Source organism: Protopterus annectens, chromosome 2.part2 (genome assembly GCF_019279795.1).
Source record: "Protopterus annectens isolate FY-2018-M chromosome 2.part2, PAN1.0, whole genome shotgun sequence".
Lineage (NCBI taxonomy): Eukaryota > Metazoa > Chordata > Ceratodontiformes > Protopteridae > Protopterus > Protopterus annectens.
In genome coordinates, this window is record NC_056730.1 from 685,654,128 (window position 1) to 685,681,627 (window position 27,500).

At 38.7% G+C, this 27,500-nt stretch overlaps 1 protein-coding gene across 3 annotated transcripts in view; it reads right to left on the reverse strand.

Annotated features, from left to right (window-relative positions):
* Positions 1-27,500, reverse strand: part of SLC4A11 (solute carrier family 4 member 11) — a 1,277,001-nt gene that overhangs the window by 141,118 nt on the left and 1,108,383 nt on the right. For all 3 annotated transcript variants that reach the window (XM_044064085.1, XM_044064086.1, XM_044064087.1), the window contains exon 14: positions 8,443-8,698. In XM_044064085.1, the coding sequence (XP_043920020.1) occupies positions 8,443-8,698 (256 nt within the window). The remainder of the gene's footprint in view (positions 1-8,442; positions 8,699-27,500) is intronic.

The following is a 27,500-nucleotide window of genomic DNA, read 5'->3' on the forward strand; positions in this document are numbered from 1 at the left end:
TATAACTGGAAAGAAGGGCAAAAGTGGTTCTTGCAGTGATGTAAATGCTCACATCAAAAGCATGGTCTAGACTATTCATAATAAAAAGACAACTTTGTATCCTGGATGCCAGCAAGGCCACAAGCAACCCCAGTATGATGGCGCCCTCCAAAACATACATCTCAACTGCACATATTTTTAAAGAATGTACAGACTTTTGCCTCCTGTTTTTGTTCTGTTCCTCAAAACATTTTAAGTTTTCTGGCACATTATTGAGAATTAAGTACCTAAATAATGAGTTTCAGACTTCATAATCTTCAGAAAATGCATCCTAATACAACATTTTTTATTCCTGCAAGTTTCTACATTTATGAGAGCAATATTTAAAAATTGTACCTACTTTTGGGCCTTTGACCCTCATTGTTTTTGGCTTTGTTGATGAGAAGCATCCTCCAACAGCACACCACACAGTCAATCTGGGGACAGCCTACAACTAGGAAATGAACAGGCATCCAGACAAAGGAGGCTTGAAAAAGTGACTGATTGAAACCATTATTTCAACTGACTTCTAAATATATGTTTCAGTCCCAATAATGTGCTGACTTCTACTTGCTCACAAATCATTTATTTTAATACTTTTAGTAAAAAAATTGGTGAGTATGTAAGAGCAAACTACACCCACGCAATCACATTTGTACAAACGTTTGCTGAAATGACAGTAATAATTCAAGCCATTTCTTCACTTTTTGTGCTGAGAAATCAAGTTAGAAATGTTCATAGGCCACTGGTTCAGCTACACAACCATGCTGTATTGCCAGACTGTACTACAAACACCAAATGACCTGCAAGACATAAGTAAAGACATTGTTAGCAGTTCCAGTAATGAATGCCACAATGCTGAAGCTGCCAACTCAGAGCCTGCGATGGCTGGGGGTGGAGAGTGTGCAATAAACAATGAAATCAGAATTTAGTAATATTGAATAAAGTACAAAAATATAAAACAATGCCACAAAAATAAAAAAAAATAGGGCATCACTCCATTGCAGTTTGCTGCAGTGTAATGCAAAAAGGTGGGACACTGATTAAGTAACAGACCACTGTGCTTTCTATCAATGCAGGCTTGCCGAAACCTGGAATTCATAAACATGCTATGCAGACACATACAAGCATTCTGTGAATTGTCTTCAGCAAGTCACTGTTCTATACCACAACGGACACTGATTGTGGTATTCTAAGTTGGCATACAAGGATTTGGTTTGTTTTTGAATGGTGTGACTACTCACATGTGCTACAATACTACAGCAGGGAACACAGCATTAATGGGTTAGGCAGATTCTTGGTTAACTGTGTCCTGTAGTGCTGTGATCCACCCATCATACCTAAATGCCACTCCTAAAGAATTGCCATTTATTAGGCAAGAACAAAGAGCAAGAATCATTATCATATTATGGTAATTAGTGGATGGGTGTTATGTGAGCTCAGCCTTGTCTCTGTTTGAGGATGGGGAAATGTGCTTGTAGTAACAGGGTTGCATGAATCACAGGAAGCTATGCAACTGGAAGGGTTATTCCTACCATGCAAAGGAGATTTTTTTTTTTACTACAGCTACAATATGTTGTTCATATCCATATGCTGAGTTACATGTCAGCAGATGGTGGGCAAGTGAAACATATCTGACTGTAGGCAGTTGAAGTCCACCAGTTTATCCACTGGGACCAGCATATACATAGAGGCTGTTGCGTTTATGTATCAGGTACAGTGGGGGGTGGTCATTTACATGTGTAATCGTACATAAGTACTAAGGCTATATAATGGTTAAAGCAAGGCTACTAATGATGATTTAGCCCATTGTTTATCTTTGTGTGTGAATCACATAGGGCAGTGTACCAGCCCTGAGCATGGCATACATTATGAACAGTGCCCAAAGTCAAGTGCTTAACATGTCTGAATCACATTAAGTGCAGGAGCACACCTTTACTCTGCAGTTGCTTTAGTTTTATTTTATTTTATTTTTAATTATTATGGCAAAGCTAATAGTCATTAACTCCACCACTGGGAGACCAGGCTTTTTTATGAAAAACACTAGTTCTCGCTTACTTCTTTGGTGCCTAACATGCAAGTATATCCAGGTTGGACACATTTGGCTGCTTTAACATGGATGTTCCATTGTAGTTATCTATCCTTTGTCCAGTCAAAGCTTTCCTACCACTAGCACTCCAGCATCTAGGTGTAGCTGCAAGAGACCAAAGCTGGTCATGGGTTATTCATTGAGATGCTACAGACTGGTGCATTATTTAACCTACACAATGATGTTTGGTCCTTTTAGCTGTAAAATGATTAATGGGTCCAAAAGAGATAATGCTTTTGGCATACTCTGCTGTAAAAAGCATGAGCACGCAGTTGTCCTGCAAAGGAAGTCCTTTGGAATTCTCAGTGAGAATACTCAGGTGCAGGCTGCAAAGAAGTGCAACTCAGGTGCAATTTCGAAACATAAAATGCTCCAAATTGAAGCTGTTAGAACAGTTTTAAGAACATCTGGTTTAAAAGAGGGAATAATGAGAGGTACATGAAGAATGTAAGAACATTCTGTGAGTTTTTGTGCAAATAAGGTGCTCTTCCAACCTTTATGTGATTCATATTCACTTTTTTGAAGAGCCAGTGTGCCATGCAGAGGTGGTTATAAAAAGCAAATCTGCACATTTTCTATTTACTTTGCAATTCACAAAGATGGCTGCTTTTACTGAGAGCTTGACTGTGTCCCACTGTTTGTTGCTTGTTTCAGTTGCTCCAAAACACACTGAGGATAACAGAGCTTGCTGGTTTAGGAAAAGGAGGTATAGATAAAGGATAACTCACTTCATCATTGATGAATAGGACTTATTGGGCAGCTTTAGAGTGGATAGTAATATAACATGGAGTTTGGTGAATTTGCATGGCACAAAAATTGTAATTGGGGAAAAGCATGGCCTTCCTATAAATAGATAGATAGATAGATAGATAGATAGATAGATAGATAGATAGAAAGATAGATACATACATACATAGATATATAGATAGCTCATTATGTGGAAAATGAAAAGTAAGTTAAAGGAACCGATAAGTAATCATTTATCAGTAAGAAATAGAAAAGGTTCGCACTAATGCACCTTACAAACATACTAGTGAGACTGATGCTCCACAGTCTTTTAAATTTATGATTTTGCAGGTTTTACATGAGCATTTAAGAGGTGGTAACCTAATTAATATGACTGAGAATGCAGAACTTAAGTGGATTTTATGTTTTAGAGCACATGTATTTCCAGGTTTGAATGGAACTGTTACGATAAAACCTGTATTAAAATATGTATATAATAAGGTCATGTGGCTTTTAATTATATTTAAATGTGGTTGCACTGAAGATCATTATTCCTGATGAAGCTGATTGAAAAAGTTTTATTAGTTTCCTACGTTGAACACTGCTTCCTGGTAGAATTGTGTGTGTGTGTGTGTGTGTGTGTGTGTGTGTGTGTGTGTGTGTGTGTGTGTGTGTGTGTGTGTGTGTTGGGGTCTATGTCAGATGATTAAGTTTTCAGCAACTCAAAATTCATACGGTCGAGACCATATGATCAAGTTTCTGAAAACTCGAACATCAAAAAAAAAACACAAAAAAACAAAAATCTACCTTTTTACATTTTTACATTTTTGGAGGGGGGCAAGCCCTCCTGCACCCTCACACCCCTTGCAAATTAAATATAACAACTCCAAGATCACATTTCAGTAAGGAAAAGGGTAAATTTCCTGATCCACACTGTACCGCAATCTCCATTCAAAAGTGTTGAGTTTTCAAAAACTTTTTAAAATGGCCTTGTCCATATTAATTTCAATTTTCTGAAAACAGTCAACTGATAGAGACCCATATATATATATATAATCTGTCTATTCATATTTAACTAATTAGACATGAGGAAAGCAGACAGGGCACTGGATAGGCCGAGGAGTCAATGGATAACGGCAGAGTTACAAGTGTGTTTTGTTTCAGTCGTTGTGGAGCTTGGTAATTTCAGTAGTGTTTTTTATTTTTATAAAATTGGATACCCTTCACCAAACCTGATGTATCCAGCTGTCATTGCTAAGCACATCAGTAGTATCCTGTACCACTCCTTTGTACACCTTCTCCCAAAAAGGCTTGTCCACATTAAATTTGGTTGGGATGTGCATGAAAAGTGTATAGAGGACCTGAAGTAATACCTCAGTCTTCTGGGTGATGAACTTTTCCAGTAGTTGCCTTTCTCATAGTCCCATAGCAAGCCATGCACATTTGTGGCAAGTACATGTTGGCTGGTGTGTATGCATGGCTGGGTGTGGCTATCCCATATGACTGCTGCCCTCCCAACTACTTGAGGTGTCAAATTAGCTGCTCCCCCACTCGGGTGTGACAGTTCCCTCCCTTCTTATTTAAACTGCAGCTGTGCTCTTGTTATCATGATTCCCTTTCCTGCAGCAGCTTATTGAAGCCATGCAATACAATGTACACTCTCTCCTTGTCTCACCCAATCTACAATTTCATTGTGTCTTCTCTAGCATGACCTGTCTATGTGCGTGTTGCTAATGGTTTGTTCCCCCTACAGATGAAAATAACAATGCCAGGCTGTTTTTGTTTGGTACTATAACCACATACAGCAGTTTCTCTCCTGTTGCTCTAATATGTTGATTCTGTCTACAAAATGCATGCCAGACATGGGCTTGCCAAGATAGTGACTGATGCCACTAACATCGCCATTTCTGATGAGCATTACAGATGACGGTATAATGACCTGTAAAGACATTATCCCAGCCCCAGACTGCTTAGCCAATGGGAAGCAGATAATACAGACAAACAGACTGTGTTTTACAGTAAGCATATATTTTTTCTCTCTCTTCTGTCTCTTCTTTTCACATGCCCACCACTGTACAAAGTAATGACCACTTTCTCTTATAATGTCTATGGAACAGAGGAAGAATATGGAAATATGCCATAGGAGGTAGGAGTCCTTGTCCTGGCTACAGGATATGCATGCCATGTGCACCACTGCATGTAGAGATATATAATATGTGTATGTGTACTAACCCCTTTTCTTTTTATTTTCTCTTTCTTCTGCAGGACTAGTTCTAATGGTGGCAGGGGAGCATCAGTAGACAACCCAGACTCTACCAGGGGATGCCTCTGACACTGATTCAACAGCGGTCACCAGCTTCAAAGTAAGATGGAGGCCACACTGCTGAAGGTAATCTTGAGGGCTTACTGGTGGCCTCTGTGGTTAATAGTCAGGAGGGAACAGAGGGCACTCTTCTGATAGTATCCTGGAGTGGTTACATATGGCCTTATGCTGTCAGCTGCATAGGCTGGAAAATTCTAAGGTGTGTCAGCAGCTGGATTCCTGCCTCACATCCATGGAGTGCCTCCTAACTTGGTTGTTTCTGTCATACCCATCAGGCCACCAGAGTCATGCACATGCTGTCAGCCACTGAGAGGACTAATCTCTCTGTGAGTTGGCTTCTCATCTGTTGTATTATCAGCCATATACTCTGCCATCATTTCAACCTCTTAAAGTACGGAATTTGGACAAAGCCTAAAATAATGGGGGACAAAAGAACAAAAATAGGAACATATTTTAAATATCACTCTTATAAAATTATAAAGTTGCTAGAATAATAGGATTTGTGTTAAAATGCATTTTCTGAAGGATATGAAGTTTGAAACTGGCACATATGTAATTCTTTAGTGACATCAGTCCTAAGAGATTTGCCAATAAAAAAACAAATATTTTATGAGGCGCATACCAAAAACATGAGGCAAAAATCTGGACATTCTGTAAAAATCTAAATAGTTGAGAAGTATGACACTGCCCTGTCCCAGCAATGTGCTGTCCCTCTGTCCTTCTGTGCCACTTCCCATACCTGGTTTGTTGTCTGATCCTCCACATCACCAATAGTCCACTGTTTGCCTGCCTGTGTGCTTCCACTGGTGTACCCATCTTTTTGGCAACAGCATTCCTACCTATACTTGTGTTTTGTGTGCCCCTGCAATTTACTTTTCTTCCTCTATTCATCCAACAGTCATGTCTCACCATCTTCCGTACTTATGCTCCTTCATCTTATTTTAAAACTGAGAACCTTTCTTACATAAAAAATGCCCTTCTATCACCCAGTAGTCACTCCTTATGGCTACCATTGTATATTTTCCTCTGCTTACTCTTCCCCTTGTCTAACTTTCTTATTTCACCCTTTCCTTCCCCTTATATGATGAACTGGGCTGGCACTTTGGTGTGCTGGCCCTTCTTGGCCTATCTACTACTGCATGTGAGGCAATTCATTATGCACTCAAGGGCATGTAACCTTAAGCCACACTCATGCGTATTTGCATACCTTCCTGTGACATTAATCTCTCCAGTCACATTCACTTTGCTAGAGATAGCCCCCCCCCCCCACTGATCCTGCTTAATGTCAGTTATCCCCATAAGTGGATCCACTAATTTAGTATCAATTCCTTTTTGCTAACTACTACAACTATGCAGGTTCTTCATTATATCTGAGTAGTTACAGACTACATAATGCCTCGGGATCTTTGATATTTACTGCTGTGCAGTTGCAAAGCTCTTGGCTATGAATCACAGCATAAGTATTTAGATACTTGAAAGTTTAACACCACAGGGTTTGTCCAGTACATTGAAAGTCAACAAAATGGTTTTACTAAATCACTGTCATGAAACATATGCTCAAAATCCATATTAATGCTCTTATTAGATCGCCAATAAAAAACTTAGTTTAATGAAATATTTTATAAGGTTAATAAAGTATTCTATATAAGAATTTCTATGTGAATTTTTTTAATTCTTATTATTCCATAATATGTTCTATGCATCACATTCACTAAGAATGCACATCCTCTATCTGTCTCATGATAGCTTAACATACCTCTCAACCTCTTAGGTTCATAGGTTCATATGTTCATAGGTTGGTACTAGGCTATCGGCCCTAGGACCTATACAAGCCTAGCCATAACAATTCCCTGGCTATTTCTTTCCACAGTATTTACTTCCTGGACTCCTGTCTAGCAGAGTGACTGACGTGATCCCCTGAGTGAATTTCCTATCTCCCCTCCAATCATCAAGGTTTCTTTTGAAGAGGGCCAAAGAGGTGCTCTGCTTGACATGTATGGGCAGTCTATTCCAGAGTCTGGGAGTCTCTGGGTCAGGAACCTATCCCTCCGGCATGTTTTGTTCATTGTAATGACAAGGTTTAGATCCCTGGAGTGTGTGTCTATGACGGATTGGGATTTCTTTAACTGTAGCATGTCCAGCAGCTCTTGGTTTGATAAAGGCCCAAAAATAGGGGCATATTTTAAATATTGCTCTTATAAACTTAGACTGTTGCTAGAGTAACATGATTTGTTTTAACATATTTTCTGAAGGATTTGAAGGCTGAAACTCAAATGTATGTTATTACTTACTGACTTCAGTCCTCAGATCACCCCAATGATTTACTGCAAAACCACAAATTTTATGAGGAACAGACCAAAAATATTAGCCAAAAATCTGGGCATTCTGTGAAAGTCTGAACAGTTGGGTGGTTAAGCATTTGTGCCATCTTTTAACATACCAACAACACAAAAACTGCATAAAAGTCATAGAAAAAGATAAAATATAAAATATTAACTTCTGCAAGTTTTCAAGATGTCCAGAAGAGATTTGTCACATCATGTTCAGTGTGCAACCATAATTAATATAAGATAGAAAACAAAAATGACCCAAATTAGAGCCTGCTGTTAAAAGCAGTTCAGCAAAATATGATGCATCAAAGATCAGTAAACTCAGAGATTATGAGTAGAGAATTTCATGTCTCCTTTAAAACACTAACCAGCTTTTCAGTGTGTGGAGTGGAGCAAACCTGTAGTAAGCACACATTACTGCTGCTTATTATAACCAATTTAGATGTCATCACACCTCGGAGAAAGGAAACCATTTGCGATGTCAACGCATCATGGAGAAAGGAAACCAATTCAGATGTCAACACATCATGGAGAAAGGAAAATTATTAAGGTTTTTGGGGATCTGGCCTAATGTAAGCATTTTTCTCTTTCTGGGATGCAGCAGATGTTGTGTCAGTCAACTGTTTCACCAAGAAACATGATTCACTAGGATTAACCATAAAACATGTTATATTGTTATGTTTACTGTGTGGATCTACAGATGTCTATATACAGCCTGGTACAGATTTCTTTAAAAGAAAATATAAGAACTCTAAATAAAATAAAAAAATCTGAAAGGAAGGTACCCTAATCTGGTTAAGCTGCTGTCATGAAATCTGTTTAGGTGTACAACACTATCTTTTGCAATTGGAAGATATTCAGTTTATTTTATTTATTTTGTTGACTGTACTTTTTTAGAAATAACACAGCACAACTTCAAAACTGCAAGTGTTTGTTGAATACAGTTCTTATATTACCTTTTTTTGAACTGATACAGAGTGTGCCCAAGCCATAGGGTTCCCAACATAAGCATTACACTAAGGACAGCGGTTTCTCGTCCGCAGTGGACTTCAGTGTGAAGTTCCAGCATGCTCTGGTTCTGCAGATATCCTGATGTATTTACTGATTCATTGGCAGAGAGACTGTTGGTGAAGTTGAATTTCATTATGTTGTCTCCGGACTTGCTTGCATACTCCTTTTTCGTTTTGGGGTCATGGTAATACTGTTTAAAAACTGTAACAGAAATTATATGTCAGTATGCAAATTCTTACTTGAATTCAAGCTAGTTTTCAAATGACCACAGTACTATTTCACTCCCTGCTTGCAGGAATAACATTACTATATACAACATTCTGATTATAACATATGTTTCAAAAACTCAGGTTTGGGTTTAATCTTAACGATAAATAAGAACTGCTTTATAATGTCTGTTGTTGTAATAAATTTCAAAATTACAGCTATAAAACAAGGATAAATGCACAATGGGTTGGAAATCTTTACAATACTATTTCTGCCTGTAAGCACACAGTGCACATATGTACATCAATATAGTACTGGCACATAGCAGGGGTTACACCAAATATGTACTTTATGACTATGGAGTTTAACAACTAACATCATGCAACCAAATGACACAAAACTTAGCATGCTGATTATCTTCTTTAGTTAATAGCAAGTAAAATTCAAGTTGCATGGCCCAGTGTTGCAGAAACATAAGCTATCAGCAAAAAAAGTATGACAAAGAATATATAAATGGATGCCACCACACCTGTGGGGTTAAACAGTATGTTTAATAAAATGATTTAAAAAAACAGGCTGGAGCAACAGAGCTCAAATCCATGGAAATGCAACCAGGTATATAAAACAAGTAAACAGCTTGGCAGGAAATTAAGGTGACTATATATACTGCAGATATATGTCACAGAAGATACCTCTGCTGTGGAACAGAGTCCCCATCCACATAAAAAGAAAATTCATCCCTCTCTATATTTAAGAGCATATGGATGTGAAACAGACAATTTACCCCAAGACTGCCCACTGTACAACTAATGGATAGAGTCAGCTCCTAAATACTTTATCCCAAGCATGAGTCCCTTCAAATTATCTAAGGTATGATCCCAGTTATTCTCATTAGGGATAATATATAGTTATCAACCACGGGATGGATAAAGCCAATCTAACACCAAACAGGATAGGTTATTTCAACCATAAAAAGGGAAAGTGACTAGGCTTAAAATTGCCCACAAGGGCGGCTAGCCTATTATTTACCTATGAACCTGGGGGTCTTATGAATAAATTAGACAATGGTCTCTAATGAAATTATTTTTTAATGGTTAGAAAAAACTCTCCACAAAGAGTTAACTGCAAATGAATTCTTAAAATAAAATTTACTGGAAAGTGCAGTTGCATAAAAAATAAATACTGCGAAGCATGGACAGATAACGTGCAAGTACTAACTTAATAATGTGAAAATAATCAGAATGAAGCATGGCCATATAAAGCGTAAGCACTAGCTCAGTCTTCTGAAAATAATCACAGTGAAATATGACCATATAATGTGCTCTACTAACTCGGTTGTGTAAAATAATCACAGTGAAGCATTGCCATAAAGTGTAAGCTTTAACTAAGTTATGAGCACAAACTCAATTTTGTGAAAATAATCACACTGAAGTGTGACATTATAAAGTACACTACCTCAGCTGTGCAAAAATAATCACTGTGAAACATGGCCATATAAAGTCTAAACACTGCCTCAGCTGTGCAGAAATAATCACTGTGAAACATGGCCATATAAAGTCTAAACACTACCTCAGCTGTGCAGAAATAATCACTGTGAAACATGGCCATATAAAGTCTAAACACTACCTCAGCTGTGCAGAAATAATCACTGTGAAACATGGCCATATAAAGTCTAAACACTACCTCAGCTGTGCAGAAATAATCACTGTGAAACATGGCCATATAAAGTCTAAACACTGCCTCAGCTGTGCAGAAATAATCACTGTGAAACATGGCCATATAAAGTCTAAACACTACCTCAGCTGTGCAGAAATAATCACTGTGAAACATGGCCATATAAAGTATAAGCACTAACCCAGTTATGAATGCTAACCCAGTAATGTAAAATAATCACTGTGAAACATGGCCATATAAAGTATGAGCACTAACCCAGTTATGAATGCTAACCCGGTAATGTAAAATAATCACTGTGAAACATGGCCATATAAAGTATAAGCACTAACCCAGTTATGAATGCTAACCCAGTAATGTAAAATAATCACTGTGAAACATGGCCATATAAAGTATGAGCAGTAACCCAGTTATGAATGCTAACCGGTTATGTGAAAAGAATCACAGTGAAACATGGCTATATGAAGTGTAAGCACAAGCTTTATGTGAAAAGAATCACAGTGAAACATTGCCATATAAAGTCTAAACGCTAACTCAGTTGTGAAAAATAATCACAGTGAAGCATGACCATATAAAGTGTAAGCACTAACTCAGTTATGAAAAATAATCACAGTGAAGTTCTGCACAGAAAGTGTAAACGCCAAGTGAGTTGCCTAGCTACTCTGAAGCATTTTATTGCTACCAGCTGCAATTACACTCTTTTTCTACCATCCTCGAATGAGTGTCAGCTTTGTCACCTAAACCACCATAGCAATACAGCTGTTTTTCTAATGATAACTCTGTGGCTGGATAGTTAATTCACTCATGGGGCAAGGACTGGACAAACTAGGAGTGAGGCTACCATGTGCCAGGATGGACACAGTATTTCATTCTTGTCCCTTCCAGTTTCTTTGTACATGCTTGTAGCAGCCTAAGGGGAGGCACAGAGTGGGCTTAACAATGTACATGCCTGCCTCTGTAAGCAGAAAATCAAACCTCATCTAATCCCTCCAATGATTCTACCACCAAGAGTCTGGCTGAGTACACACCCCTAAATCATCCACAAGGTTCTGCCCTTTCACTCCTCAAACTCCTCTATGTCTCCACACAGCTCCTCAATGCCAGTGCCACCACTACACCCCTGGACATCTGGTTCATGCAGAGGACACTCCCTCTATGGCATACAGCTGTCTGGTATGTTACATTTTTATCTGAACTGCTGTACTTAAACAAGTTTGACAGAATGAAGATCCAATTTGACTAATGTGGTCAAATGTTGTTCTGTAAACCTAGGAACAGTGAATGAGGTTGTTGTTAAATTATCTTTGCTGTCTTCAAGAAAACAGAATAGTCTTCATATTTCTGTCAATTTGGTTATTTTTTTCCTGAAACTCCCACAGTGGGAAGCATGCATGTCTTCTGGTGCAAACTAAAGACATTGGCAAACGAATGCTATATACAGTATAGCGTATACATTACTGGGGGTACTGGGCACCTGCAACTTGTCATGGAAAAACAAACATGGAGATTTTTTGACCAGCTCATGGGGCAACAGAATCATTAAACTTTTAACAAAGGTCATTCATTCATTCATTCATTCATTCATTCATTCATTCATTCATTCATTCATTCTTTCATTCTTAAAACACTACACTTTTGTTTTCACTATTCAGCATTTATCAGCATTTTTAAAAATGTTTTAGTCTACAGTAGCTAAATTCAATTTGCAGAAATGGAAGCCAAACTAAAAAGAAAAGAAAAGAAAAGAAAAGAAAAGAAAAAACATGTAAAAACAAATCCTGTCAGCAAACTGTGTCAGCTAAGAAAGGGAATCATGCATTTATTCATAAAGGTATTACAAGGGGATTCATTAACAGCCCCCCACACACACACACACATCTATCTCACCACCTCACTACCCCACTTATGCTAACTGTCAGGCAGAAACACACGCACACACACACACACACACACACACACACACACACACACACACACACATGCACACACACACATGCACACACACACACGCACACACACACACGCACACACACACAATCACAGATGCAGCCCCTCACATATACTCACTCAAAAAGTTCCCAACCCTAGCTTACGACTAAACTCTCCAGTACTTACATCTCCCATGATGACTAAACGCATCTTTTTGGCTGTGTCCTCTACCACCATGTTGCAGAAACAGCTGTTCTAATCTATGCATCCAACCACAGATGCCTTCCTGGAGGCAGCTCTGGTGTAGATCATATTCCTCTCCTGTGGGCTGTCTCATTAGCATGTAGCATGGCCTCATAGACAGTGTGACATCAGCTCTAGTGTAGACCACATTCCTCTCCTGTGGGCTGTCTCATTAGCATGCAGCATGGCCTCATAGACAGTGTGACATCAGCTCTAGTGTAGACCATATTCCTCTCCTGTGGGCTGTCTCATTAGCATGTAGCATGGCCTCATAGACAGTGTGACATGGTGCTACACATCTTTGTGTTACTACTATGCCACATCACTATATGACTTTCTATGTATTCAAACGATGTCATCGCAATGTGTACATGAGGTATACACCTTACAATAATCTTTATGAATTCCTCCCACAAGGAATGAATGAATGAGCTACCCTTTTTTACAGGCTTTTCATTTTTGCTGTTTTCTAAGAATGAACTGTTTGGTTGCATTTGTAGTACTGCTTGCAGCAATCAGCTGCATGCATTGATTTGTGCACTTATTTATTCATCTAATCACAATCAGACATTGGATGTACAAATGCATTTCTTTTTACAGTTTCTTTTCACAGTAATTATGCCCTTGTCATTTAAAGTGGGTTTTCTTATTGTAAAATATGTAGTTTTTACTTTAGTTTCTTTACTAGAACTATATGCATTATTAAGATTAATAAAATTGTGGTTGTATTTCTCATATGCTGAGCTAATTCTCTGGTACTTCTTGATTCTATGTCATGTGGTCCTGTGTTTGGTGATACAATGGGGGATGAAACGTTTATAGTGGATAGACATCTTTTCTGTAGCCTGCAGCAGATTTCAACACAGACAGTTCCATAGACAGTAGCACAATCAATCGGTCACTCAGTCAGGCACTGATACAATAAATCAATAACCATCTAAATGCATTTAAATAACAAAAGGCAACTGGAACAACATAAGATTCCTTGCACAGTGCATAATGCTAGACACATGGTGTAATAACACGGCTATAACATGGGGTAATCACTCTTTGCAAGAAAACTCTAGGTATGTGAATAATCACAATAATAACCTACAGTAATGCATGTTTTATGCATCATACATACATACACTGGATTAATGCTGGAATAAATGTGTTTATTGAACTGTATGAACTTCATGGCAAGGTGTATGTGGGACTGATACAATACACTTTACTGGGAATAATAGAATATCTCACTTCTCCCTGGCAGCAATATCAGGTCTGAAATACAGATGGAGCTGTTATCCAGAGAATAACAAATGGACTTAGCTACCCCGCCAATTCCTCACATAAGTTTTGGGTATGCTCATAAAAGGTAATGAGATTCGATAACGTAGAGTTCAATACCTTGAGGTATGTACTGCGCTGTTTGACCCCCTTTGCTATCAGAAGGTATCGTCACATAACACAGAATCAGTAAGTGATTGAAGAGCTGCTCAGCATACAAGTTTTTTTAAACTTAACAAATATAGAGTTGCTGATGTAAAAAATACATATTTTAAAATCAGAAAGCACTCTTTTTACAATAAGAAGCTAATTACAGCAAAAATGTGGAAAAACCTTTGCACATGACCTTTAATAAAGTGACTTTTGCTGGCTGGTACAAATGAGCATGGAAGGGGGTTGTAATGAGATGCAATGTATGGGACTGATAACAATAAGCTGAAATATTAACCAAACATGAGAATTGTGCAGTTTTGCATACCTGTGAGCCATCTGTGTAGTCGATTAAATTTTGAATGACTAAGCAGATGTCAACCAAAGGGGGATTAATGCATATTTACTTACTCCATATACATATATATATATATATATATACATGGACTTCCACGGTGGTGCAGCGGTAGCATTGTTGCCTCACAGCAAGAGGTCCTCCCATTCGATTCTCGGCTGGAGTGCGGGGAGTGCCTTCTGTGTGGAGTCTGCATGTCCTCCCCGCGGTTGGGTGGGCGTTCGAAAGACATGCGTAAATGGGTGTGCCTTCATTGAAGGTTGAACATCAAGCTGGCACCTCGGCATTCGTGAAAATCTACTGCCAATCATTAGCAGACCGGAGTTCTGCTGTGGCGACCCCTAACTGGGAAAAGCTGAAAGACAACAACTATATATATATATATATATATATATATATATATATATATATATATATACACACACACACACACACATATATATATATATCTATATATATATATATATATATATATATATATATATATATATATATATATATATGTATATATAAGGTTTGCTATTAAAAATCTTGAAGCCCACAATCTTGAAATCTATAATCAACCATACAATGGATACATCAAAACACTGAAGACTACAATGTCTAAACATTTCAAATACTGAGTATCCCTACAAGTCTATACCTAAGAACAAGTGCTAACATGCTCTAACAAGGGTATGGACCAAGGAACAAGTGCTGACATTGGTCCTGAAATGTTGTGGACCCAAGAACAAGTTCTAACATGGGTCCTCCAGTGTGTGTGTGTATCAGGGGGACCCCAGCAGCTCAATACTGTGGTCTTCAGCATTTCAACTCAGCTTGCAATATTATGATCTCAGGATTATGGTTTTCATATTTGGGGGCTTCTAGATTGTGATAGAAAGCCTATCAATGTTTCTATGTATATGTATATGTGTGTATATATATATATATATATATATATATGTATATATATACACATATATATATATATATATATATATATATGGGACTCCTTCTAAGCTTGTAGTTTCAAAACTTCAGATTTTTTTTAAAATGTTTTTTATTAAATTTTCATAAAACATAATCACTACAAAATTTGTAATCAGAAATGTGCATACATATTTAAAAGTAAGAAAAAAACAACCTAATCTTATAAATATAGAAACACAGAATAACTATGTACTTTGTGTCCATCAGCCTTCTAGTTGTTCCTGTTGCTGCATGTCTGTCCAATTCCAGAATGTTTTTTTTTTTATTTTTGCTTGTCAAGCAGTTGGTTATATTTGGTCCATATGTTGAGGCAAGAGGTAATTATTTTTGTTCTGTTCCTCATAAAATTTGTGGCAAATCACTGAGTACTGAAATCACTAAATAATTACAGACATTTGAATTTCAAACGTCATATCCTTCAGAAAATACATGTTAATGCAAAACCTGCTAAACTAGTAACTTTCTAAGTTTATAAGAGTAATATTTAAAATCTGTCCCTATTTTTGGTCCTTTGTCACCCCATTACTTTAGGCTTTGTCCAGATTTCTTGCACTAAGAGGTTGAGCAGTATGGAGGTAAGCTTTAGGGAAGATGGAAAGTATTGAGGGTTAAGGAGAATATAAGATGGGGATTTTAGCCATACTTTAATACTTACAAACCAGAAATACTATATGTTAGTCGTTATGCAGTGGATAATTCTAGAATGCAAAAAGAGAAGCAAAAAATGAAGGAAGGCCAGAGTGTGACTTAGAAATATCATGCATAGCTGAGGAAATTATAGGAATGTTAAAAGAAGCTGTTAATAAATATTAAGGGAACTAAGTGACAAAGCAAATATTTTAAAATAAAACAGGAGAAAATATATATTAAAATGGCATTTTGCAGGATCGGGTAAAAGTGGTATTATCTACTATGCTTTGAGAGGAGGGTGGATGGCAGGAACAATTAATTCTTCTCTAACTTTGACCCTGTTTTGAAAATACTGACACCATAGGCTGAGGGTTCTCCTTTACTGTTCACAATTCTAAACTAGTGTATGCTTTTGGCAGAGGTATGACTTTGCAAGTGTGTTAGGCCAAAATGAACTAAAATATTTGTGTTTAACAGTTGCTATGTTTGCAAAATGTTTTTTTTTTTTAACAATGTATGATGGTTGTCTTAGCTTAGCTAAAAACAAGCTCTGTGACAATAGATAGAATTTGCTTTCTCATTATAAATGATATTGATAAAAAATAACAGATAATAAAGCTCCACTATTTATTTGTCTAAAAACATGATTGGCCTTAAAAATCTTGAATGGGGGGGTGGATTACATCCTTACACCTAGAAGCAATCCTCTTGTTAATATGCTGTACAATATAAAAGGACTTCCTCACCATGCAGTTCCTAATGGTGTATTTACAATGTGGCAGTTTACTATGGGAGCTGACTTACCAAAGGATACGTATTGCATTTTTTGGCATTTAACTTTTGTCCATGATTCTGCCACCAGTTATTTGTTTGGGACAATCCTTTCTGCATGATATCTAAGTATTCAGGGAATTCTATAACTGCACCCAATTTGCAGTCATCCGCAATCTTGTACAGTCAGAGTTTTTTAGTATTAGTATTAGCTTTAACTTAGGAGAAATAGATACCAAACAGGAGAGGTCCCAACACCAAGCTCTGGGGGACTCCACTGTTGAATGGCCTTTTTGTGGATGTAGTTTCCCCTATTTTGATCCCTTGCTTTCTATTCTTGAGTAAGTTGGCAATCCAGCAGGTGATGTATTGGTTAATTCCTAGTTTGCTTAACTTTTCTACTGTGCCTGACAAGGGGACTGTGTCAAAGGCCTTGGCTAGGTTTAGGTAGGCAGTGTGCATTGTTTTATCTTCATCCATTGCCTTGGCGACTCTTTCAAAGAAGTTCACCAAGTTGAGTAAGCATGACCTGTCTTTGGTCAGTCTGAGCTGAGACTGAGTCAATGTTTGGAGGTTCCCTATATCCTTATTGATTAACTCTATGACGATCCTTAACATGGCTTTATATATGAGGCTGGTCAGAATTTTGGGTCTGTAATTGCCCAAATCAGTGAAGGGTCCTTCCTTGTGTAGTGGAATGATTGTTGCTGTTCTACACTTACTTGATAAAAAGCATGTGTTGAGGCTGAAGTTGAGCAAAGCTGTTAGTGGCTTAGCTAAATCATGTTTCATGCTATGCAGGATGCATTTAGGAATATTGTCAGGACCTATCAATGCAGTATTTTTAGCTTTTGAAAGCACTTTTTGGAGAAGTCCATGCATGATAGCTGAGGAGGGTGTCAGTTTCAGGTATTTCTATTGGGATAGATGGGGGGAGGGGTAAAGTTTGAACTGAATTTATCAGCCGGTAGGTTAATTTTGTCTTCAGCTTCTGTGGAGGTAGCATAGTTTACAATCAGCTCAGAGCATTGTAGTGTTGTGTTCCTGAGATTTTGAACATAACTAAAAAGGTCTTGTGATTATCTTTATCTTGAGTGGCTATCTTCACCTCAAATGTGGCTCTGATGGATTTAACCAGACACCTACATTGTTTGTTTAAATCCCTGATAAGAGCTCTATTATTTAGGAATGTCTCTTCTTACTTTTGGCCATTATTTTTTGATGTTACAGTTACACCATGAGGGCGGTTGTTTCTGGGGTTTGTCCTGCATTTGTTTCTGCAGCAAACATCTGCATCTAAGGTTCATAGGCTCATAGGTGTGTGCTACGTTAATGGTTCTGGAACCTTTACAAGCTCAGGCACATGCTACCCGATGTTAGTTCACAGTACCTGTATCCAGTAGTGCAACTGGAATGATCCTTGGAGTGAACTTTCTGTTACCTATTCACTCATCTAGATTTCTCTTGAAGAGGGCCAGTGAGGTGCTCTGCTTGACATGAATGGGCAGTTTATTCCAGAGTATGGGCAGTCTTTGGGAGATGAACCTGTCCCTCCAGCATGTTCTGTTAATTGAGGTAATGAGATTGTGATCTCTTGAGTGTGTGGCACGGGGGATTGGGATTTCTTTAGGTGTAGCATTTCAAGTAGGGCTGGGTCAGGCAGGGCTTTGAAAGTTAAGCAGAGAGCACATCTAAGTAGACGATAAGAGACTGAGAACAGCTGAAGTTTCTTGAGTCTGTCCATGTAGGACATGGGTTTAAGGCCTAGGATTCTTTTTCTGAAGTAGTTTTGTGGCCTTTCCAGCTGTTGTAAGTGTCTAGTCAGGTACATGCCAAACAGGGCATTATATTTGATGATTCGTCTAATGAGGGATGAGTAGAGAGGGATGATGACCTCTTTCTTCCTGGATGCAAAACATTTGGTTATAAGATGTGCCACATAGAAGGCTTTCTGACCACAGTGGCAATGTGCTGGTCGAAGGTCAGGTGGCTGTCGACCTGGGTGCCCAGATCTCTTATGGCCCCTTCAGTGTTCAGTGGGCTCCCATCATTGTGGTAATTCATGAGAACTGAGTTTTTTCCAAAGAGGATGATAACACATTTTCTGGCATTAAGCTTCAGACCACGGTTCCAACAGCAGTCATTGGTCTCAGAGAGGCCCTTTTGTAGCATGTCTGCATCACGTGGGGAGTGGATAACGACTCCTAGCTTGCAGTCATCAGAGAACTTGATCAAACAGAGTCTTTCTGTGTTGGCCTGCATTTCTGAGAAGTAGATGCCAAACAGGAGAGGGTCCAGGACCGAGCCCTGTGGGACTCCACTCATGACTGATCAAAAGTCTGACTTAGAATCTGCAACTTCCACTCTGTGGGTCCTGTCTATGAGCCAATTTGCAACCCACCTAGTGATGTGAGGATCGATGCCTAGTTTTGTGAGTTTATCAATGATACCTGAGTGGGTAATGGTATCAAAGGCCATGGCCAGGTCGAGGTAGGCTGTATGCACTGCCTTACCCTTATCCACAGCCTTAGTGACTGCCTCAAAGAAGTCAACCAAGTTCAGCAGGCAGGATCTCCCCTTGACAAAGCCAAACTGTGCAGGGTCAAGAGTTTGAAGACTGCCTATATTTTGTTAAGCAGGTCCACAATGATGTGTTCCACAGCTTTGCATACCAGGCTTGTCAGGCTAATGGGGTGATAGTTCCCAGGGTCTGTTGTTGCTCCCCCTTTATGAAGCGTGGTGACTGTAGCAGTGCACCATTCGTTAGGGACATAGCCTGAGGTAAGGCTGTGATTGAACAGGGCACACAGATGTGGCTCATGTAGGATGCAGCCAGGGATATTATCAGGTCCCATGGATGCTGTATTCTTGGCTTTGGACAATGCAACTTTTACCTGTGCCACAGAAATGGTGGCTACCAGGCTTTCTTCTGGTATTGTGATAGGGCCCTTGTGGGGATGGGAAGGGTAAAGTGTGCACTGAATCTGTCGGCCAGTATGTTGGCTCTGTATGTTGGACACAGTATAATAGGTGCCATTGTGCAATAAATCAGAGCAAATCTGGGTATTGCCTTTGAGGTTTTTGCTATAGCTATAGAAGGCTTTGTGGTTGCTTTTGGTGTCAGCTGCAATTCTGCCTTCATAGCTGACTTTGGAGAATTTGATAAGGGATCTCAGCTTTTTGTTGAGACTAATAAGAGAGGTTTTGCAGTCTTGTGACTTTGTTTTTTTCTGCAACAGTTTCTTCCTTCTGTTGTAGAGTTTATTGATGGCTGGAGACCACCAGATTGGCTTCCTTTTTTTGGAGGAGAGCATCTTAGTTTTATTTGGTATGACAAGGCCCATGCATTTGTGTACATGCACATACAGTGCATTGGTGTATGATTTGGCAGTCATGCAGCTATTTTCCATTGGCATGCATGCCGAGAAGTTAGCCACCTCTGCTTTTAGGAGCGCAAAGTTGGATTTAGAGAAGTTTTTTAGGGTGATCACCTTAGCGGGGGGTGTAGGTGAGATGGAGATTTCCATGGTGATCAGTTTGTGGTCAGATTTAACCAGGGAGGAACTGACTATAGGTGTGGAGCAACAGTCTCCCATGTTGGTGATAAGCAGGTCAAAGATGTTGCTTCCTCTAGTAGGGGTCAGAATGAGCTCAGTTGTTTAAATGCTGATACAGTTCGGTGGTATATGACTCACAGTTTCATAGGTAAGTACTAGACTAGCTGACCTTGTGGACCATTTTAAACCTGGCCAAATTCCCTTTTTATGCTTGAAATTACCTATCACATTTGGTTATTGAGTGACCTTACCCATCCCATGGTTGATAATTACATATTACCCCTAATGAGAATAACTGTGATCATACCATAGATAATTTGAGGGGACTCATACATAGGATAAAGCATTTAGGAGCTGTGTCTGTCCATTTGTAATACAGGAGGCAGTCCAGGGGTAAATTTTCTGTTTCTGATCCATAGATGTAAGTTGATCTTGAAAATGGAAAGGGATGAACTTTGTTTTATGTGGACAGGGAATCTGTTCTACAGCAGAGGTATCCTCTGCGAGATATACCTTTCCCTACAAACCATTCTGCTGATACTGCGGAAGAGGTTGAGATCCCTAGACCGAGTATTTCTGGTGCCATTTGACTTGCTGATGTACAGTAAATAGATCAGTAATGCGTTGGAAGATGCCTTCCATACCAAACACAGGCCACCTCTTAGCAGTCTGTAGGATACTGAGTATAGTGACAGGACTTTGAGTTGGTCCATGTAGGATGTTGGTTAGGCCTTGTGTCCTTTAAGTATGGTATCTCTGTGGATGTTCCAGTTGTTGCATGTGTATGGACAGATACATGCCTAAAGGGGTATTATATTCAATGAGTGGCCTAATTAGGGCCAAGTACAGGAGGACAATGACATCCCCTAGATCTAGACACAATCCCTTTTGTTTATAAGCTGTGTAATATAGAAGGACTTTCTTACAGCAATAAAAACATGTTGGACAAATGCACATAAGTCCCCAAATCCCAAAAAGCTAGGTCAAGTCTTAGGGGGACATTGTCAATATAATGGTTTTCTGAGGTAGATGACTTCTCAAAGGATACAGTAATACATTTTTTGACATTTAGTTTCAGTCCATGATTTTGGCACCAGTTATTTATTTGAAACACACCCACATGTAGGATGGCTAAGTCATGGGAATTCAATATGCTCCTAGCTTTCAGTCATCTGCAAACTTAGTCATCCAGAGCCCTTTTGTATTGGTTTTTACTTCATAATAGTAAATGCCAAACAGTAGACATCCCAGCACAGAACCCTAAGTGTCTCCACTGGTGACTGGTCTCTTTGTGGAGGTAACTTCCCTATTTTAATTATCAGAGTCCTATCTGTAAGCCAGATGGCAATCTTTCGGGTGGTGCAGGGGTTTATTCCCAGTTTATTTAGCTTTTCTACTATGCCTGAGTGGGGAACTGTGTCAAGAGCTTTGAGCCTGGTCGAAGTATATAGTGTTTGACATTTTGACTTCATCCATTGCTTTGGTAACTTTTTTTTTTTTTTTTAAATTACCAGGTTGAGTAAGTACAACCTGCCCTTGATGAATCCAAACTGAGATGGGTCCAGTATTTGGAGGTTCCTTATGTCTTAACTGATTAATTCCATGATAAGTCTTTCCATGGCTTTGCATATGAAGGTATTCAGAATTATAGGTCTGCAATTACCTGGCCTCTGTGGAAGGTCATCCCTTATACAGTGGATTGACTGCAGTTGTTTTCCGTTCACTTGGCACAGAACCTGTATGGAGGCTGAGACTGAACAGTATTGTTAGGGGTGTGGCTAAATTATGCTTCATGCTATTTAAGATGCATCCAGGTATATTTTCAGGAACCATCAATGAAGTGCTTTTAGCTTCTGAGAGCACGTTTAGGACTTGTTCTCATGGGATAGTGGGGGCAAGTCAGTTTCAGGTATATGCTGAGGGACAAACAGAGGTGGGACAGGGGTAAAGTTAAAGCTAATATCTACAGTCTCAGTTAGATAACATTGTTCACAATCAGCTCAGTGCATTTCTGTGTTATGCTTTTAAGATTACCAACATAACAAAAATAAAATGCCTTATTTCCACATAAGCAACAGAGGTTTCAGGGTTTGGTGGGGATTTGAAGCTTGCCAAAGTATTGCTTATATGTAAACAGTCTCTCTCAGAGAAGTCTGTAAAGGTACTACAGGCAGAGGGGGGCCCCTGGTTTAAATTTTATTTTGAATGAGACAACGTTATGGTCAAATCTGACAAGACATGCTGATACTCAAGGAATGATAGAAGATGCATCCATACTGGTAATGGCTAGGTCCAGTACATTGTTTTCTCTAGTGGTAAGTCTGACTAATTTCTCTAGGATATTAGTATTAAAAAGTCTAGGAATCTTTGTGCTTGTGCATTAGTGGTAGTTTAAGTTTCCCAGCCAATAGACAAGTAGTACAAATCACCTAGGAAGATGGCATTTGGATTAATACTGAGATTCCAGCTCTTGTAGATATGTATTGTGGCTTTCTTGGGTCATAAATAGGGTTCTCTATCTGGCCAGTATATCATAAGGCACATTCCTGAGAGTGATGTTGTTGTGCATCAAGCTTTAATGTGAGTGAGTCTATCATGGATGAAAATTGAGGTGCCTCCACCTTTCTTCCCATCCATGCAGTGGCTGGACTAAAGGTATGGAATGCACTACAGCCATGCACATCTGGAGTTCAAACCATTTCTCAGGCAATACACAAACATATCTACCAGGGTGAGAAAAGTTTGTAGGTAGTAGAGTTTCGTGTTAAGGCTCCTAGCATTGATCAGTAATATCTTCACAATTTCTTTTGCTTGTTTTATTATGTTGGTAGTGTTTTCCACATGGCATTGCCTAAAAAAGGCACTACAGGGGTGGAGAATATGTTTGCAATATATAAAAACCTAGAGTCAACAGATTCAGGCCATCTCTGGTGGAGCAGAGGGGTCTGTTGAACACATCCTCCCAGGCTGAGAAATATTGGATCCTCCTTTGAATGACACCAAAAACTAAGCCAATTACTGAAGTAAACTGTTTTTTTTTTTTTCATATTGTATCAACATTCTTGGAGAAAGCAGAATGCTGTTCAGTGCTAGGCTATTACCTGCCTGAGACACCTAGTCTAAAAGCTCCATTATATTTCTCTTCATATAATCTAAGGACGCATGTCTCAAGACATTTACACCTACATGCACTATGACAAAGTCATACCTGTACCTGTTAGTCAAAGACCTAAGTGTGTGAGTTCTCTGGTGGAGCCTAGAACCAGACAAGCACCTAACTGTCACTCTTTCCTTGCTCAGTCTGGCAAGAAGTACAGCTGGATGCCTTACAATGGAGTTGCCAATGACCAAGATGTTTGTTTGGGTGGATATCTGCCACCTACCCACCCCAGGATCAACATCCATGACTTTGCTGCACCTTGCTTTATAAGTAGAGGTGGATTTTGTGGGTCTAGGGTATTGTTGAGGGTATTCTATATCTCTGTTATGTTTAGAAGGCCAATGAGGCTTAAGCAAGTTAATCTTAACAACCTCGGCATGTGAGCGATTATGTGCATTATGCTGCACATAGCTTGGTGGGGTATGTTGTTGGCAATCCTGAAGTCAGTGTTATCAGTGTATTATGATTTTGCCTCAAATGACATTACATACACACATCTCTTACACACTGCATTGTGTCGTTTGAGTAAGAGAAGATTGTAAGTCAGCTTGACATAATTTCTATATTGTCTCAGGATAGCCATCTCTATCAGGCCAGCTACAGAATTTTAGGGAGGTGCTGGTCCACAGTTTTGACAGAAGAATACCTTGTTGGCTGGGATTTGCTTCTGGATCCAGGGATCAAAATGTTTAGACTTGCTACTATGGAGATATTAGAGCAAATTTATTAGGGCTGGAGTGCATCTTCCTCTCGGTGCAGGTTAGACGAGGTTTGACCTGCATTGAGCACAGCTCAATGCTTTTTTTCTCTTGTTCCCCTTGGATGAAAAGCACTGTTTGGAGCACTTGGAGGATGCCAAGATCAGGACAGTTCACATATCTCAGTTCAAACACCCTGGGTAGGCACACCTCAGCACAAGTTAAAGGAAAATAATCCAGTAAGAAATAGTCAATAAATGAGCCACTGGAGTTCTGAGACACAGATCCTCTATCAAAGCACAGCTCTCGCATGACTATGACTAAGTTACAGGTCTAGGTGCCCAGGTAGGCAAGAGATGCAGGAGTTTTACTTTTGCAGTGGGTGGCAGGGACAGAGTGTAATTACTGTAACAAAACAAGAGGGGACAGCAGGAAAAGCAATACCTAAAGTAGCAGCAAGGTATTGGTAGATTGATATAGTGTTGCAATTAATCATGAACATTCATGTGGTGTGGAATGTAACACCTCACACATCTAGCATTCCAGAGCATTTTTTCTGAAAATAAACTTAAAAGCATAAGATAAATAAATGCAAATATTTTTGTGAACAATGAAATATATTAAAACTGTACAAATATCAATGTTACAATAGTGTAGGAAGTATTCTATACAGTGGTAAATAGTCGATGCATTAATAGTCTTTTCCATTAAGACTGTAATATATTTTACAGAATGTGTGACCTGTAGATTGCACCCTGATTAGTGAAGGAATGTTCTCCAGCAAGGTGTTAATCTACAGATAATGACCGCTTAAAAATGAGCCTACCGCTTCACATCTGCAAATCGAGCTCAGACTGAAAAAGCTAATGTGTGTTTGTGCTTATGTCTCTGTGTGAGAGTGTACGCATGTATGAGAGTGAGAGAGAGAGAGATTGATCAGGCTATTATTTTACACTCACTAAACAGTGCTTTTGCTGTTTAGAGTGTAAAAAAATAAACGAAACAGAAAAAAAGTGTATGTTGTTTATATTTCTGTCTGCATGCGTGAGTGAATGTGTGCATGAGAGCAGAAAAGACTGTGTGTGTGTGTGTGTGTGTGTGTGTGTGTGTGTGTGTGTGTGTGTGTGTGTGTGTGTGTGTGTGTGTGTGTGTGTGTGTGTGTGTGTGTGTGTGTGTGTGTGTGTGTGCGTGTGTGTGTGTGTGACAGAGAGAGAGGGACAGTGAAGAGTGAGACCAGTCAAATGATCCCTGGCAGTAGCAGTTAAGAGGTATACGAACCTCTCGACCTCTAGCTCAAGGTATCTGGATAAGCCTAAAATAAAAGGGATAAAGCCTCAAAATTGGAACGTATTTTAAATAGTTCTGTTACAAAATCGTACATTTACTTGAATATTAGGATTTATGTTAGTATCCATTTTCTGAAGCAAAGGTGTGTGTGTGTGTGTGTGTGTGTGTGTGTGTGTGTGTGTGTGTGTGTGTGTGTGTGTGTGTGTGTGTGTGTGTGTGTGTGTGTGTGTGTGTGCGCATGTGTGTGTGTGTGTGCTCGTGTGTGTGCATGTATGTGTGTGTAAGAATGAGTGAGTGAGACTGACCACTGGCAGCCGCAGTAGTAAAGAGGTTTTCATACTTCTCGACCTTTCTGCTAAAGAAATCTGTATAAAGCCTAAAATAAAGGGGGTGCAAAGGTAAAAAATAGGAACAGATTTTAATTATTGCTCTTATAAAATTACAAAGTTGCTTAAAAAACACTATTTGTGTTAGCATTAAATTTCTGAAGGAAATAAAAGTCAAATCTGTTATTATTTAGTGACTTCAAACCCAACGGCCGGCAGCTAGCCACACTTTAGGAGTAAGGGACCCAAAAATAAAGCAAATATCTGGATATTTTTTAAATGTTATATTTTGGATGCAAAATGCTTCCTCCAATAACATTTACATATAGCAGAACAACTTTGAAACATCAGGTGGAGGAACTGTTTTACATCAAAAATATATAAAAATATAGTAATAAAAAATAATAAGTAAAACACAATTTTACCCACAGCCCATTCTCTGAGAGCAATAATGACCTCCAAGGTGTGTGTTATAGTGGAAATAAGGCCCTTCCAGGGGTGTAGAGGTCCTCCACCTATGGCGCCAGGCCTCAGAACACCCCTGGGCAGACACCCTGTTGGGCGTTATTGGTTGTATAATGCGTACAAACCTCAAATTATATATTTTTTTCTAAACTTTCACAAATAAATGTTCATATCTTGAAAACTATGCAAGCAAGACATATATTGTTAGAACAATTTTGCTAACCAAACATAAGCTTTCACATGACAACAAGAAATTATTCTATAATCCATCGCTATTGATATATTTGCAGAAATATGAAAACAAATGTTTAATTGAATAATTAGCAATACAAATAATACTGGGTGTCTTTCAAGGTGTGTAGGTGCAAATATCAAAGACAGTTTTCTGCACAACATCTAAGGTTTTACCTGTGTCATGCAAAAGTCTGTAAGTCACTTAGTTTTTTTCTGAAGAAGTTGGAGTATTTTCTCTTACGAAAGCGCTCACAGTAATAAATAGTGTTTTTGTGTTCCTGAAGCCGGCTCATATTTTCTTTTACCAGGTTTTTTTGTGTGAGAAGTGTTTAGTGGAGTTTTTGAAGTATTAAGTACATATTGAAATATTCCTCATTTTAATAATTACTAACAAACAACTAATAATACATCCAGTATAGTGTGATATAAACCAGCATTTTCAGTGAATTGTCTCCCACACTGGTTTTTCATACCATACACCTCAATAAAATATAGATGTCTCAGTTATGAAAATATGAACATAATATGAAAATGTGTATAAGAAGTAGAAAACAAAGGTTCATTTCTCCACTGTACGACACCCTAGACTAACAATTTTAGTGTAATTTTTTTAATGACTTCTTTATCTTTTTAGAACTGCATAAGATTTCCTGGTAAGTTGCTGAGTTAAAGAAGCCAAACCAAAAAAAGTTTTGGACACCATGTGAACTGGAAGTATACAAAAAGGCATAGGCTTGAGTGAGTTAAAGAAAAGTAGCAGTTTTAACACATAGTAATCCCACTAGGTGTAGCTTTAAGTAGACAAATAATACAAAAAATAAACAATCTTCTCAAACAGAAAAATGCAGTAAACAGATGGATGGTCACAAATGCTGCAGCAAAGCAGAGAATTAAAATGCAATGTACTTATGATCAGGAAGCAGTAATATATGTGTTTAAATGCTTAAATGAGTTAGCAAGACCCTGCAGAATATCAAAATATGTCCACTACTGTGAATAAAACTACAGGTCTGTACCCTTGTAGAATGCCTGGAGAACACCAAGATCAGGACAGCTCATATCTCAGTTTTGTGCTTTCC